The sequence below is a fragment of the Protomyctophum bolini genome (genome assembly GCF_963924005.1).
Source record: "Protomyctophum bolini genome assembly, chromosome: 11".
Lineage (NCBI taxonomy): Eukaryota > Metazoa > Chordata > Actinopteri > Myctophiformes > Myctophidae > Protomyctophum > Protomyctophum bolini.
In genome coordinates, this window is record NC_137872.1 from 15,574,858 (window position 1) to 15,589,622 (window position 14,765).

The following is a 14,765-nucleotide window of genomic DNA, read 5'->3' on the forward strand; positions in this document are numbered from 1 at the left end:
TCGAGAAGAAATCAAAGAAATTTCAAAACAAATGTTAGAGAAGTAGTGAAAATAGTGTCTGCTATTTTCATTTGGGTCCTGGGGAGAGATTTCTCTTCTGGGTCAGGCTAAAAGGTTTGGGAACCACTGCAATATAGGTTGCACAATATGATGCAGTTTCACAATAAAGCCATATGGGGCCTATTCTTCAGAGGCTCGCAATTTGTGTATTTCAGGTTTCTCATATAAAAAAATCTTATGAAATTGTGCAAGCAACCATGGAGAGCATGAGTTGAAATTATCGTGATGGGACATCTCTCCTATATCTTCTCTTTCTGTTTCTCTCTCTCTCTTTCTTTCTCTCTCAAACACGCAGGAGCATGAGTAAGGACTACTGTATATGCAGAATTGAACACGCCTCTGTCAGACAAGCTAATCTGGTTTGACACATGGCTCGCAAAACAGGGGTGTGAACGTGTGTGTGTGTGTGTGTGCGCACGTGTGTGTGCGTGCTCGCATGCGTGCAAACAAGTGACACCTGCAGCCACCAAAATGGTACCAAGATGCCCACTTTCACTGTGATGAAGTAGCGAGGGTCATGTTCTTACTCTTGGTCCTGACTTCCTTCCTATACTTCCTAGCCTGATCTCTTTCTTTCTTTTGCCTTCCATATCTGCCTGTGCATCTTCTTCGTTCCACCTCTCCATCTCTTCTGTCTTTCCCTGTCTCAGTATCTTTTTAATCCTGTCCCTGAAATCAATTATTCAGAGTCCTCCTGCTGAGTAGGCAGACACTGATTATATAGGAGAGAGAGAGAGTTAAGTAAAAAGGAGAAAGAAACAATGAGGCAATTTAAAACGGAAAGGATGGAAGGAAACTTTCACTAGACAATGGGCTGAGATGTGAGGTCTCTCAATTTTTTTCTGTTTCTGTGTGTGCGCATGTGTGCGTGTGTGTGTGACATGATGCAAAAGTGAACCAATAACTGATCTAATAACTGCATGTGATACCAGCCAACACCTCCTGCTATGTAAATTGTGTTAATTATTATTATAGTATTAAGACCATCCACTAAGCATGTGTTTATGTATGCTATTGCTAATACGCACGCACGCACGCACACACTCACTCACTCACTCTGGGCTCAGTAAGACATTATTAAATGTAGCCTTTTTTGTGCTTGCTTTTCTTTATACCCATTAGGGCCTCGTATCTATCTTTACAGACAGAATTTATGATTAAAGGACTGTGTGGGCACTGTTCACCCATTATTGTTAATAAGTTAGCAAAGCATAAAATATAAAAAGCAAGATGCTCCATTTTTCCTTTAGCCAGTACAGCTGGCAGTGCACAGTGTATAGTGTCTCACGCCTGCCCTGTGCATGCCAACGCACACTCACACACAGTGCGCTTACATTTTCTCCAACTCTTTTCACAGACATATAGTTTCAGAACAGAATTCCAGTAGGAATTCAAATAAACTCAAGATTTCAAAGTCCCACGCAGTCCATATACCCGACTGCCGCCAAACCCACATTATCACAGGCCTGCATCATTTGATACAGCACATTACTGTAAACCTTCTTACCCACATAAACATAAACAATACAATATCAGTTGTACCAGCTCAGGTCGGCAGTGGCTCAGTAGGTAGAGGCTAGAGCAGCAATCTTGGAATCATATACGGTCCCCGTTTTGAGCCCCGGCTCCAACCATCTGCGTGCCAAAGTCCAATGCTGCTAGCTGCACCCGACTGTGGTGCCTTGCATGGTTTCCTCTGCTATCTGAGTAAGAAGTAGGCTACAGTAAGTGCGCATGCACGTTCTCCAAAGGCCAAAAGCAGTATGGACCCCTTTTGTGTCACAGCGTTAGCTGGAGGCTTCTGCTGACAGCTGCTTTTCATCAGTGGTGGTGCCAGCGGTAGCCTCCGGACAGACTTTCTGCACTGTTAATATTGCAATATAGTGTTCTTGGACAGTCGTTTGCCTCTACCTAGTCTCTTGAGACAGACTAAAAGAGGGCACTGTTTTTCTTTTATTTGAGTCTCTGTCAGGATGTTATGATATTGCCTGTGTAAAACACAGTGTTCTGTACTGCTGCAGTTATTGCACGTATACCTGTTGGTTTGGATGGCTAAACGTCCGTGCGTGCGTGGCCCAGGGGCCCTTGGAATTCGGGGAAATTGCACCGTACTAGGTTTGATGCCCTGAAAAGGGCTCCTGGGACCCTCCATTGGCTGTTGATTTTGTTAAATTTAGGTTAAAAACACGAATATGTCCCGCACACGCGCGCTATGGGGGCCCTGCAAATATTACCGACCCAGAGGCCCTCGTGGGGGTTAATCCATCCCTGGTGGGAGGTGGGGGGTAATGGCAGGGCACAATGATTTCTGCTTGCCTCTGCTCCACTGGAGTAAGTAAGTCTGCTCCACTGGAGTAAAACAAATGATCTGAAAACATGTACTGAATGCGATCCTTCTAGTTGCTCAAAACCTTATTATTGTATAGATCGAGTCAGTCATTACAGTCAATATTTAGGGGTATGAATCCAAGATTCAAAATGACAATTGCAATTCGAGAAAATCTCATTTAACACAGGCTAAATTAATCCCCAAATGCATTTATTATACAGATATTGTAGACAGTTGGATTGACTGCTTGCTGGCCACCACTTGAGAACATGAAGGCGCTTATTGAAATGTTTAATCTGATTGACGGAGAAGAACATTTCCTGGCTGGAGTGGAGACTTGCACTTGGAATAAAACCTTGTTAAAAAAGATTTCACTTTCTTTTACACCTACAGTATGAACCTTTGGTTTGACAAATGGAGTGACGTTGCTGTACAGTACACAGTAGCCTACAGTACTTCAATAATATAATGAACAAGCAAACAAGTCAATTTGAAATATTCACATTAACTGAACTTTATTTTATTGAAATACTTCCGATTAATTTTCTTTTTCTTTTATCTTTTCTTAGTCACACATTGTGACAGGTTGTGAGCTTCGCCTATAATGACATGCCCAAAATAGGGATGCCAAGTTTTTAAAGACTGGGGGTCTGAGACACATCAACTGCATAACTGCCAATACCAATGTTGTAAAAATAAAAGTAAAATAATGTCCGATACATCGCCCAGATCTAAATATTTGTCAGGCTCTATTGAAGAATGCTCCAGAACTCTGTCATTCCTCCATTTTATTAGTGCACATCAAGCCAAAGTAATACATGTTTCCATAATATTTATTTTTTTGAGTACAACATATACTGAAGCCTGTTTATGAGGCACTCTACTTCTTGGTATGGAGGAACTTCCAGCGAGTCAGAGGGCCCGTCTTGGCGATATACTTGACGCCGCAGCCGTCGGGAACCACACGCTTCTCTGCCATCATCGCGTCGAAGTCGCACGCGTTGAACTTGGTGAAGCCGTACTTCTTGGAGATGTGGATCTTCTGGCGTCCGGGGAACTTGAACTTGGCCCTACGCAGGGCCTCGATCACATGCTCCCGGTTCCCGGTCTTGGTGCGCACGGACATGATCACTTGACCGATGCGCACGCGGGCCACCGTGCCCAGGGGCTTTCCGAAGGCGCCGCGCATCCCCGTCTGGAGCCTGTCAGCACCGGCGCACGACAACATCTTGTTGATGCGGACGACGTGGAAGGGGTGTACGCGAATGCGGATGTGGAATCCGTCCTTGCCGCAGGTCTTCACCATGTACTTGTTGGCACAGATACGCGCCGCCTCCAGCGCCTCCGACGACAGCTGCTCGTACTCGTCGGAGACCATGTGGCCGCATAGCGGGAACTCCTCCACATGGGCCTTCTTCCGGCCCAGGTCGAAGATCCGGATCTTGGGGTCGGGGACCCCCCGGCAGAAGCGGGACTTGGGGTAAGGCTTGTTCTTGCAGTACCTGTAGCAGCGGGCTGGTCGGCGACCCATGACTAAGATTTATGGTACTCACTCAAGAGGAGCAAGACAGATTGTTTGATGTAAATTCAGTTCTTATTTCGTTTATATAATGGTGTATTGGTAATGCTGATGCTGAAGTCCTTTGCCCATATATGGAGATCCCCGATGTCATCAGTATCTGTAAAAAACGAGGAACAGGACACGTTCTTTAGTGTTGCTTGGCTCGGTCAGCAGCGGTTTATTAGACTCAATATATCAACATTAATTTGCATATATCAAAATAACAACAGACATCTTACTTCACAATAGCTTAAAAAATACAAAATACAATAAACCAAATAAATCAAAAATAAACTGTATCCTTCATGAAACCAAAAATAAAGTGCACAATAATAACCCGTTTGACATAATATCCAATCTTTAGTGTTGTAGTCGAGACCACCTAAAGCGAGACCAAGACAAGACCAAGACCTAGGAGGGTCGAGACCGGGACGAGACCACCCCGAGTCTAGGGGGGCCGAGACCAAGACCAAGACCTAGAGGGGTCGAGACCGAGACCGCCGCAAGGCGAGACAGAGTTAAGACCAAGACCTGGTTTATTTTTTTCTTATTTGATATAGGCACAGAAAACAATCTTGATCTGAAACACTACAAATAGATTTTACTGACTTTGGAAAAGCTCAATATTATATTATGTATAGGCCTACTACAGGATGATTTATTCAAATATTTATTTTAAATATCAATGATTGAACAACAATGAGGCATGCACATCAGAGCCCATTGGGAGAAACTTTTTTGTGTTAATTAACTATACAAAATCTATAAGGCCAAACCTTATTAGAAAAAAAAGAATAGTATGAAAGCAGGTGCTGCCAAATAAGTAATTACCTTCATGCCAGTATAAAGGTCGGATCAATTAGCAGAGCGGAGCAGCTTCTCACTGACTGCAGCACAATGACCAGCTCTTCTTAAAGTTTACTTACTTTAATAATATAACAGTGTTGGATCTCCAGACAAACAAACATTGGATTAGAATTATTGGATGATAATTCTTCAAACAACCAGCACGAGCCACAAGGTAAGAAACTAGAGTTTTGCATTGTCTCGTCTCGAGTGGTCTCGGTTGGGGAAGAGACCCGAGACAATTGGTCCGAGACAAGACCAAGACAAATGAAGGGCTATAGCCCCTCTCGGAACCCTACATAAAACTTTTATGAAATTTGATTGTCGCTTTAATCAAAGTGTCAGAAACTTTACTACATTTGGGTTCTGCTTGCGGGGCTAATGAAGGGCGAGACCAAAACGAGACCGCACCACGTCTGTGTGGTAACAGTGTAAAACTACCTGGCAGCAGCCATTATTCAACTCAAAAACAATAAAACTACTGGTCCAAATTCACTTCAAGTACACTCAAAACGTTACTAAACATGTCACTGACAGTTCACAGTAGTTTCAACATCATTAGGAATGTTTAGATATGGTTTTTATACCTGTGAAAAACGAGGAACAGGACACGTTCTTTACTGTTGCTCCATAGAGTATTAAAAGGAGCTTGGCTCGGTCAGCAGCTGTTTATTACTGACTGCGCATGCGTGGGACCGAGACTATAGGCAGTTCCTCTATGATTCACAGCAGCGCCATCTATTGACTAGGAAGTCTAATAAGATGTGGCATCTCATAAAAAAGTGTCAATAATGTTAGAATAGTTAATACATCTTAAAAAATGGGGGGTGTATGTTTTAGTGACAAACTATAATAGAGGCTATTTCTGAACCCTCTACACTTACATATACTGATGACATCAGGACATCCGTGTTGTTCCACTTTGTTGTTATGTGAATGAGAGAGAGAGAAGTAGAGCAAGGATGGCAGAGGAGGCAGGGAAATACAAGGAGAGGGAGCATCACCGCAGTTGTAGGACAGCCCTCTGTGATTGACCAGTATAGTGTAAGACAGTGGTTCCTAAACTTTTTCATGTCAAGGACCCCCAAATAGACAGTAATTAGTCTGCGGACCCCCATTTGGATATATACTGCGGTGCCCCTGGGGCCTCTACAGTGGTGCCCACTGGCCTACTTGGAACGATGCAAGTTGGAAATGAATGCCCCACCCAGATATTTTGTCTGTGTCCCTTATATGCTCATATATGGAGTTATTTGTCAGGCATGCCCAAATATGGAGTCTATATGCACACGTCAGAATGATGTCAGAACAGGCCAGCTCACCGTGGCACACGGTCTATGACTGAACCCATGGGTACATACGAATTTACATAGAGCGCCCAAGTCCTGACGTCACTCATGGTTCAAGGAAGTAATTTCTCTATGAAGAATAACATTGGGTCATGTTATAGTCTCACTCTCATATAAGAATTTTGGTCCAAAAATAAACAAACTGTCCTAGCGATATTGTCGGGGAGGTGGCTCTGTATCGTTTACGACAGTCATATTATATTATATTTTATACAGTCTGTTTCTAGTGAAAATGAGTGCAACCACACTAATAATGTGTAAAAAGAAAAACATTTATTTACACTGATAGTTCTGTCAAACTGAAACAAGTCAATGAAACTATTTATGAAAACTATGAAAAAGTTTCATCTGCAACACTATCTATTATTACAATTGAGATAATTTCACACCCACATGCGGAAGTCTGAGGGTGCGAAGTCCACGGGTTCATCTACTTTTTATTTGCATTATAATCCCCATAGAGGGATTTTAGATCGCCTCATAAGAACTGTGTTTGAAAAATACACACATCATCCTGGCCGTTTCACTCATATGGATATTAAGAATCAACTGATTCGCTAATGTTACTGCTGCTGAATTAGTTACATTTTCACTAGAAACAGACTGTATCAAATATAATATAATATGACTGTCGTAAACGATACAGAGCCACCTCCCCGACAATATCGCCAGGACAGTTTTATTTATTTTTGGACCAAAATTCTTATATGAGAGTGAGACTATAACAGTATAACATGACCCAATGTTATTCTCCATAGAGAAATTACTTCTGTGAACCATGAATTTGTCTGTACCCATGGGTTCAGTCATAGACCGTGTGTCACGGAGAGCTGGCCTGTTCTAACTTCTGACATGACATCATTCTGACGTGTGCATATAGACTCCATATTTGGGCATGTCTGACAAATAACTCCATATATGAGCATATAAGGGACACAGACAAAATATCTGGGTGGGGCATTCATTTCCAACTTGCATCGTTCCAAGTAGGCCAGTGGGCACCACTGTAGAGGCCCCAGGGGCACTGCAGTATATTTTCAAATGGGGGTCCGCAGACTAATTACTGTCAATTTGGGGGTCCTTGACATGAAAAAGTTTAGGAACCACTGTCTTACACTATACTGGTCAATCACAGAGGGCTGTCCTACAACTGCAGTGATGCTCCCAAGAGTGTCTGCCATCCTTGCTCTACTCTCTCTCTCTCTCTCTCTCTCTCTCTCTCTCTCTCTCTCTGTCTCTCTCTCTCTCTCTCTCTCTCTCTCTCTCTCTCATTCACATAACAACAAAGTGGAACAATTAACACGGATGTCCTGATGTCATCAGTATATGTAACTGTAGAGGGTTCAGAAATAGCCTCTATTATAGTTTGTCACTAAAACATACACCCCCCATTTTTTAAGATGTATTAGAACTATTCTAACATTATTGACACTTTTTATGAGATGCCACATCTTATTAGACTTCCTAGTCAATAGATGGCGCTGCTGTGAATCATAGAGGAACTGCCTATAGTCTCGGTCCAACGCATGCGCAGTCAGTAATAAACCGCTGCTCCTCTTCCTTTTCCTGCTGCTGAGCTACACTAAAGAACGTGTCCTGCTCCTCGTTTTTCACAGGTATAAAAACCATATCTAAACATTCCTAATGATGTTGAAACTACTGTGAACTGTCAGTGACATGTTTAGTAACGTTTTGAGTGTAGTCGAAGTGAGTTTGGACCAGTAGTTTTATTGTTTTGATCGAGTTGAATAATGGCTGCTGCCAGGTAGTTTTACACTGTGTTACCAGACAGCACACGTGGTGCGCGTGCGTTTCTGAATGAAAACGTGTTATTTTGAATGTGTATTTGAGCTAATGGTGTGAATGAATAAGAGTATTAGATTTAGTAAATTTATTGTTATGATAAATGGAATCTGAGTGTTCTGACTACAGTATTCATTTTGTAATATGTTGAGAGTTAGCCCTGAAACATGACGCAACTGCAGCCTGTTTTATGCAATCGCTACATTTAGTCCAAACGTGTATATAAACATTCCGATTTCAAATAAAGACCTCGCCACATGTGCCACGGGTGTTAAAAATGTGCTGGTACAGCGATTAGCATTTCTGCATCCCGCGTTGTTAAATAAAAAGCATTTTTATCCGAGCGCCCCGGCTACTTTTCTCAAACGGGGTTCGTTTGGGAAATCCACAGTTGCACACCGGGAGCGCACTCGCCTATTAGTCTGTTTTCGCAGGGCGGTCAGCGTGCCTATATCGAACACACCGAGTGCCACCTCCTCCCGACCGATAGGGGCGAGTAGTTGAAAGCAATGGCAAAATGACAGCTCGGATAAAAATGCTTTTTATTAAACAACGCCGGATGCAGCAATGCTAATCTCTCTACCAGCAAAATTCTAACACCCGTGGCACATGTGGCGAGTACTTTATATTTGGAATCTGAATGTTTATGACGTACACCTTTACAATGTAAATGTAGCGATCGCAAAACAGGCTGCAGTTGCGCCGTCATGTGAACCATGGCTAGTTGAGAGTAAGAATACAGATTAGATAGTATGTCAAACGGGTTATTATTGTGCACTTTATTTTTGGTTTTATGAAGGATACAGTTTATTTTTGATTTATTTGGTTTATTGTATTTTGTATTTTTGAAGCTATTGTGAAGTAAAATGTCTGTTATTATTTAGATATATGCAAATTAATGTTGATATATTGAGTCAGTAATAAACCGCTGCTGACCGAGCCAAGCAACACTAAATAACGTGTCCTGTTCCTCGTTTTTCACAGATCATTAGTCATGGGTCGCCGACCAGCCCGCTGCTACAGGTACTGCAAGAACAAGCCTTACCCCAAGTCCCGCTTCTGCCGGGGGGTCCCCGACCCCAAGATCCGTATCTTCGACCTTGGCCGGAAGAAGGCCCATGTGGAGGAGTTCCCGCTATGCGGCCACATGGTCTCCGACGAGTACGAGCAGCTGTCGTCGGAGGCGCTGGAGGCGGCGCGTATCTGTGCCAACAAGTACATGGTGAAGACCTGCGGCAAGGACGGATTCCACATCCGCATTCGTGTACACCCCTTCCACGTCGTCCGCATCAACAAGATGTTGTCGTGCGCCGGTGCTGACAGGCTCCAGACGGGGATGCGCGGCGCCTTCGGAAAGCCCCTGGGCACGGTGGCCCGCGTGCGCATCGGTCAAGTGATCATGTCCGTGCGCACCAAGACCGGGAACCGGGAGCATGTGATCGAGGCCCTGCGTAGGGCCAAGTTCAAGTTCCCCGGACGCCAGAAGATCCACATCTCCAAGAAGTACGGCTTCACCAAGTTCAACGCGTGCGACTTCGACGCGATGATGGCAGAGAAGCGTGTGGTTCCCGACGGCTGCGGCGTCAAGTATATCGCCAAGACGGGCCCTCTGACTCGCTGGAAGTTCCTCCATACCAAGAAGTAGAGTGCCTCATAAACAGGCTTCAGTATATGTTGTACTCAAACAAAAAATAATTATGGAAACATGTATTACTTTGGCTTGATGTGCACTAATAAAATGGAGGAATGACAGAGTTCTGAAGCATTCTTCAATAGAGCCTGACAGATATGTAGATCTGGGTGATGTATCGGACATTATTTTACTTTTATTTTTACAACATTGGTATTGGCAGTTATGCAGTTGATGTGTCTCAGACCCCCAGTCTTTAAAAACTTGGCATCCCTATTTTGGGCATGTCATTATAGGCGAAGCCTTTAAAAAAGTTTTAAAAAAAAATGTGGATGTATAAAGCTCACAACCTGTCACAATGTGTGACTAGTCTTTGCTATTAATATGTTAGATTTGTATTACTAACTTTAAAATAGAAAGTAGAGGTCCTGATGCCAAAAACACATTTGTTACCAACGTTTCGACAAACAAGTTGCCTTCTTCAGGGTATCTTCAGGGTTTGTGTTACTAAACACTTAAACACGCAATACTTTAGTAAACGACCTTTTCCTCTGTACTTTGGAATAACTCGTCTCAACCTCTATTTACAGTATTTGTATGTTTTTCTATGAGGACCCCAGGAAGACTATAGCTGGTTGCCATGGCACCATCTAATGGGGATCCTTAAAGAAATCAAATAAAATCTGTCCTGTCTAAAAACAAAGTATAATAAAGTTGAAGCTGTCTGAAACGCATTTTCAAGATTTGGTGGCCAAACAAAATCACAAGTGAAGAACTCTGGAGGAAAGGGAGTCAGGAACCAGTGGAGAAACAGATCCTAAGGAGAAAGTGGGGATGGATTGGCCACACCCTGAGGAAACTGGCAGCTAGTACAACGCGCCAGGCACTTGGAACCCCCAGGATAAGCGGAAGAGTGGGCGGCCTAGGAACACCTGGAGGCTGGACACTGAGGCGGAGCTGAAGAGACGGAATCAGCTGGGGAGAGGCGGAAAGGAAAGAGCGACGGGCCTAAGTAAGTAATAGTAAAGTCTAACCAATGAAGTATTAAGAGCTTGTGTTGTGATGATGAAATAACTCCAGTGGTTCCATTGGAAGGCAGGTTCCTCTCCATTTCATTAAACGTAACTACTTGGGACATACAAGGTTTCCACCTGCCAGCATCGTGTACTAATGGAAGCACCATTTCTTGGTATTTCATCATTCAAGCTGTCCTCGTGTTGGTACGTTCTCTCTCTAGATGTGCCCCCGAGCCTCTTAACATTAATACCCCCTAAAACTTATGAACCACTCGGTGTGGATGTCACTCCCCTCTGTGAAGACGCTTTAACCCTGAGGAATAATTCACACAGTCACCCAGGTGTCCTCAGAGGAACCTCTGGGGAGATTTTCCCACCCAACAAGGAAGAGTTTGGTCTTACATATCGTTGCTGTACAGTACAGGCAGAAAACCTTGTATGTCCAAAACCAGAGGGAAAAAAACGGTATTCCAATGGATCCAGTGTACTTCTTTTAGTTACAGGCTCTATTTATAAAAGGCACTGACAGGCTACTACTTATACTAACTATACTTTTAGCCTGGCTTCCCTGTTTTGTACATACTTCCCCCCCCCTATTTAAAAAAAAAAAAGTCGATCAGCCATTTTCACTACTACTGTCATGATGCTGTCAAACAAATAAGACAATCTATGAAAATAATTGTGCGTGTGTGTGAGAGAGAGAGACGGGTCAAAGAGCCCCTTCCTTAATAAATAGGGGCCTTGGACCCGTGTCCTGATCTGTGCAGGACTGTGCAAATGAGAATCTACCTCTGTAATTACTCACACAGTTGATTGTCTGGTGGCAGCAGTGTCACTGAAGCCTCATTCATACTACTGTCGTACGACGATGTCGCTCATCAAATATAGCCAATCTACAAGCTCACAACGTGCCCCATCACCATGACATTATGAACTTGTAGATCTGCTGGCGAGCGACACCATCATATGACATAGTATAAATTAAGCATTACAGATGCAGACAGATTGAGGAGTGTAATCTGCCGGAAGATGACGGATTATGTCCTGCAATATTTCCGTTACGTTTCTACCTACTGTGAATCAATTTGAAACACAGTTTAAGCTCACTAAAGCCTGATTTCTACTTAGTTGTGCGTAAATCAGCTATTTTCGGTGCTCAACACAAAGCATGGTACAAAACAAGCATAAGATGTACGTGCACGTGTGCAGTCACACAAACATGAGTGTGATGCTAACGCACATCCACATCCAGAGTTCCAGACTATTGAGCAAACAGTGGTGGAGTGTTGACAGAGTAACACACACGCAGCCACAAACTCAAGAGCGGTGGAGGTTAAAAGGATTTTATGTAGTGACAGCATCCATCCGTCATTGTGTCTATGACTAAAACAACAAATAATGGCCTGCCGTCAAACCTATACAGTATGGCTGTGGCAGTAGAGGCGTGGAGAGTTGGTGTACAGTATTTATCTTTTTTTCTAGCATGGCTGCCTGTATCCATTCCACTTTTGACTTCAACAAATATAGCGTAAAAGCAATATGCATTATGTTCTCCGCTCTATACTATGGTGTCTGCTGGGGAAACTGCATGACAGGGTCACAACGAAAACTAATTTTCAAGATTTTTAAAGTGACATAAACACATAATACATTTTTTTTTAGGTTTTCTGAGCACACTTAAATATGGTGCCAGAGAGTCATGCAACCAATCAGAAGGGGTTAGGGAAACACGGGTTAAATAAGACCAGTCAGTCCCTGTGATATGAGAGGTCGGGATCACGGTCATGTGGTGTCTCAAGTTCAAATACAAGAGGAGTTATCTCATAAGAGGCTCTGGAATATAAATTCCTTGTCATAGAGACACTTAAATGTATCTGAGAAATACAGCAGTATACAATTGTGAAATATAGAACCATACAACATCGAAATCTATACATAATTAAATACATTCAATACAATCAATATAGAAAAACAATATTCATAGATATATGTGGATTAAATCCATGTCCTGAAAGTAGACCTGAATGCCCCTCTAGTTATAATGGAATAAGCCTAGAGTATATATACAGTAGGTAGGACACCTGCAGGTGAAAAGGGGAAGGTGGCCATCACAATTAGGGTTAAAAAGGGTTTACAAAAAAATAATGGAAAAGTTAAGTTATAAGTACAGAAATATTTTAATTGTATTTTATTACAAAAAAGATTTGAGGTCAAAATCTACATTAAGGCCAAGAGGAGATATTGTTTTTAAGGACTGAATCCAAAAAGCTTCGCGTTTTAGCAGAAGCTGATGAATCCTCTTCTAGGTACAGACACTTTTTCTATGCCTGTAGTGTAGAGAGGATACAGGGTGGTTGGCTTCCACAAAATGGGCAGCAACGGGGTATGTAATATTCTTACACCGAATAGTGCTCTGCTATGCATACTTTTAGTTCACGAGAAGTCTTACCTACATACAGTACGTCTTGCCACACGGGCATGTCAGTAGATAAATGACAGCCCTGGTTGTGCAGGTAATAATGCCTCTGATGGGGATATTTTTACCAGAATGAGGATGCTTCAATTTGTGACATTTGCGAGTGCTGTTGCATTGAGCGCAGGAGCCGCATTTATAGTTGCCGTTAGGAATAGGAGCCAATACACGTTGAGTGGGGGTTGGGACAGGGGGTAAATCAGACTTGACCAAGTGATTTCTAAGATCCTGACCACGAGAGAAAACAATCAGAGGAGGTTTGGAAAAGGTATTAATATATAGTGGGTCCGATTGTAAAATATGCCAGTGTCTTTTTATAATAATTATGACTGAGTTTTTCAGACACTTGACTTAAAATATTTTGGCCAATTATTTGGGGGCCCACTCATGTGGTATCTCACATCATGTCAGGTTACACTGTACTCCTACTGACGGCCCTGCAGTTTCCTTTCCGCTCTCAACCGTAGCTACGGTATGTGTCCTCATGTACTCTGCATCAGACAGACAGCACCAGACCGTCCTGTATTTAATGGAAATGGCTTGTGGCCATTACCGATCTCACTGATGGGTCTGCGGGTCCCTTCCCACACTCGACTGTGGCTGGATGTCCTTAACTGATCTACATCAGACGCCATATTACGGGGTAATTGCTTTCACTGACACTTTGATGTCCCTCGTTGTGTTTTAATTATTATTAATGTACATGCCAGTTGGGGCTGTATTATCAAAGGTATATTAAAAAAGTAATATAAAGATGGATTTTTGTACTTTTTCTGTTTTGTATGTGTATGGAGTTCACATTAATACCCCAGGTGTGGTTAGAATATTCAAATATGTCCCAGTGTATTTTTGGTTTCTTCCTGAAACTGAAAGCCTTTGAGCCCAATCGAAACTAGAAATGCACTCTGTCGAGGTGCCAACTTGAGCCTTGCCTACTTGTACTGCAAGTACAAGTAGTAACTAATACTAATGTCTATTACAATTGCTGTTCTAAATCCTAATTGGTATGTCCTCCCCACTCTTTTCCCCACTCTTTTCTGTTTCTGTTTCTGTGTCTGTTTCTCTGTCTCTCTCTCTCTCTCTCTCTCCCTCTCTCCGTCTCTTTGTGTGTCTGTCTCTCTGTGTCACATTGCAGTAAATCTTCTGTTGTAAATCCACCCCCTCTCACTCCCTATACTCCCTTCACTCCATCACTCATTCTCAGTAACTCAACCTTTCAGTTCATCACCTTCACCTCGTGTGTGTGTGTGTGTGTGTGTGTGTGTGTGTGTGTGTGTGTGTGTGTGTGTGTGTGTGTGTGTGTGTGTGTGTGTGAGCAGTGTCCTGCTCCCAGGTGACTTAACCTCCATAAATGATTGAACAAGCTCAAAGTGAAAAATGGAGAGAGAGAGAGAGAGATATACGGAATGAGAGGTGTGATTTGAACCTATAGTATTTCTCTCTGTTTCTCCCGCACTCCCTATTTCCCTTCCTAGCTCTCTCATCCCCTCACTCATTCGATAATACAGTATATATCCCACTCGATGTGGGATCTACGTTAAAAGGTTCACGTGGATGTAAAACATACCAACAACAGTCTATGAACCTGTTCACTTGCTCTTGGGGGGAATGTGCTTCAGCTTTGAGGCTTAAGATATAAGGACACTACATCAAATGCGGCTGCATCAAATGCGGCCGCGTCTCGTGTCCAACACAGAT

At 42.9% G+C, this 14,765-nt stretch overlaps 2 protein-coding genes across 2 annotated transcripts; one reads left to right on the top strand and one right to left on the bottom strand.

The window, feature by feature from the left end:
* Positions 1-3,160: 3,160 nt before the first annotated feature.
* LOC308324023 (large ribosomal subunit protein uL16) lies at positions 3,161-5,466 on the bottom strand. Its single transcript, XM_080775917.1, has 2 exons — positions 5,384-5,466; positions 3,161-4,068 (listed from the first exon to the last, which is right to left on the bottom strand). The coding sequence occupies exon 2, from the start codon at positions 3,918-3,920 to the stop codon at positions 3,270-3,272; it is 651 nt and encodes a 216-aa protein (XP_080632043.1). The 5' UTR covers positions 3,921-4,068; positions 5,384-5,466; the 3' UTR covers positions 3,161-3,269.
* Positions 5,467-7,664: 2,198 nt separating this feature from the next.
* Positions 7,665-9,702, top strand: LOC308323998 (large ribosomal subunit protein uL16). Its single transcript, XM_080775892.1, has 2 exons — positions 7,665-7,761; positions 8,933-9,702. Exon 2 carries the CDS (start codon positions 8,943-8,945, stop codon positions 9,591-9,593), a length of 651 nt encoding a protein of 216 aa, XP_080632018.1. The 5' UTR covers positions 7,665-7,761; positions 8,933-8,942; the 3' UTR covers positions 9,594-9,702.
* The last annotated feature ends 5,063 nt before the right edge of the window (positions 9,703-14,765 follow it).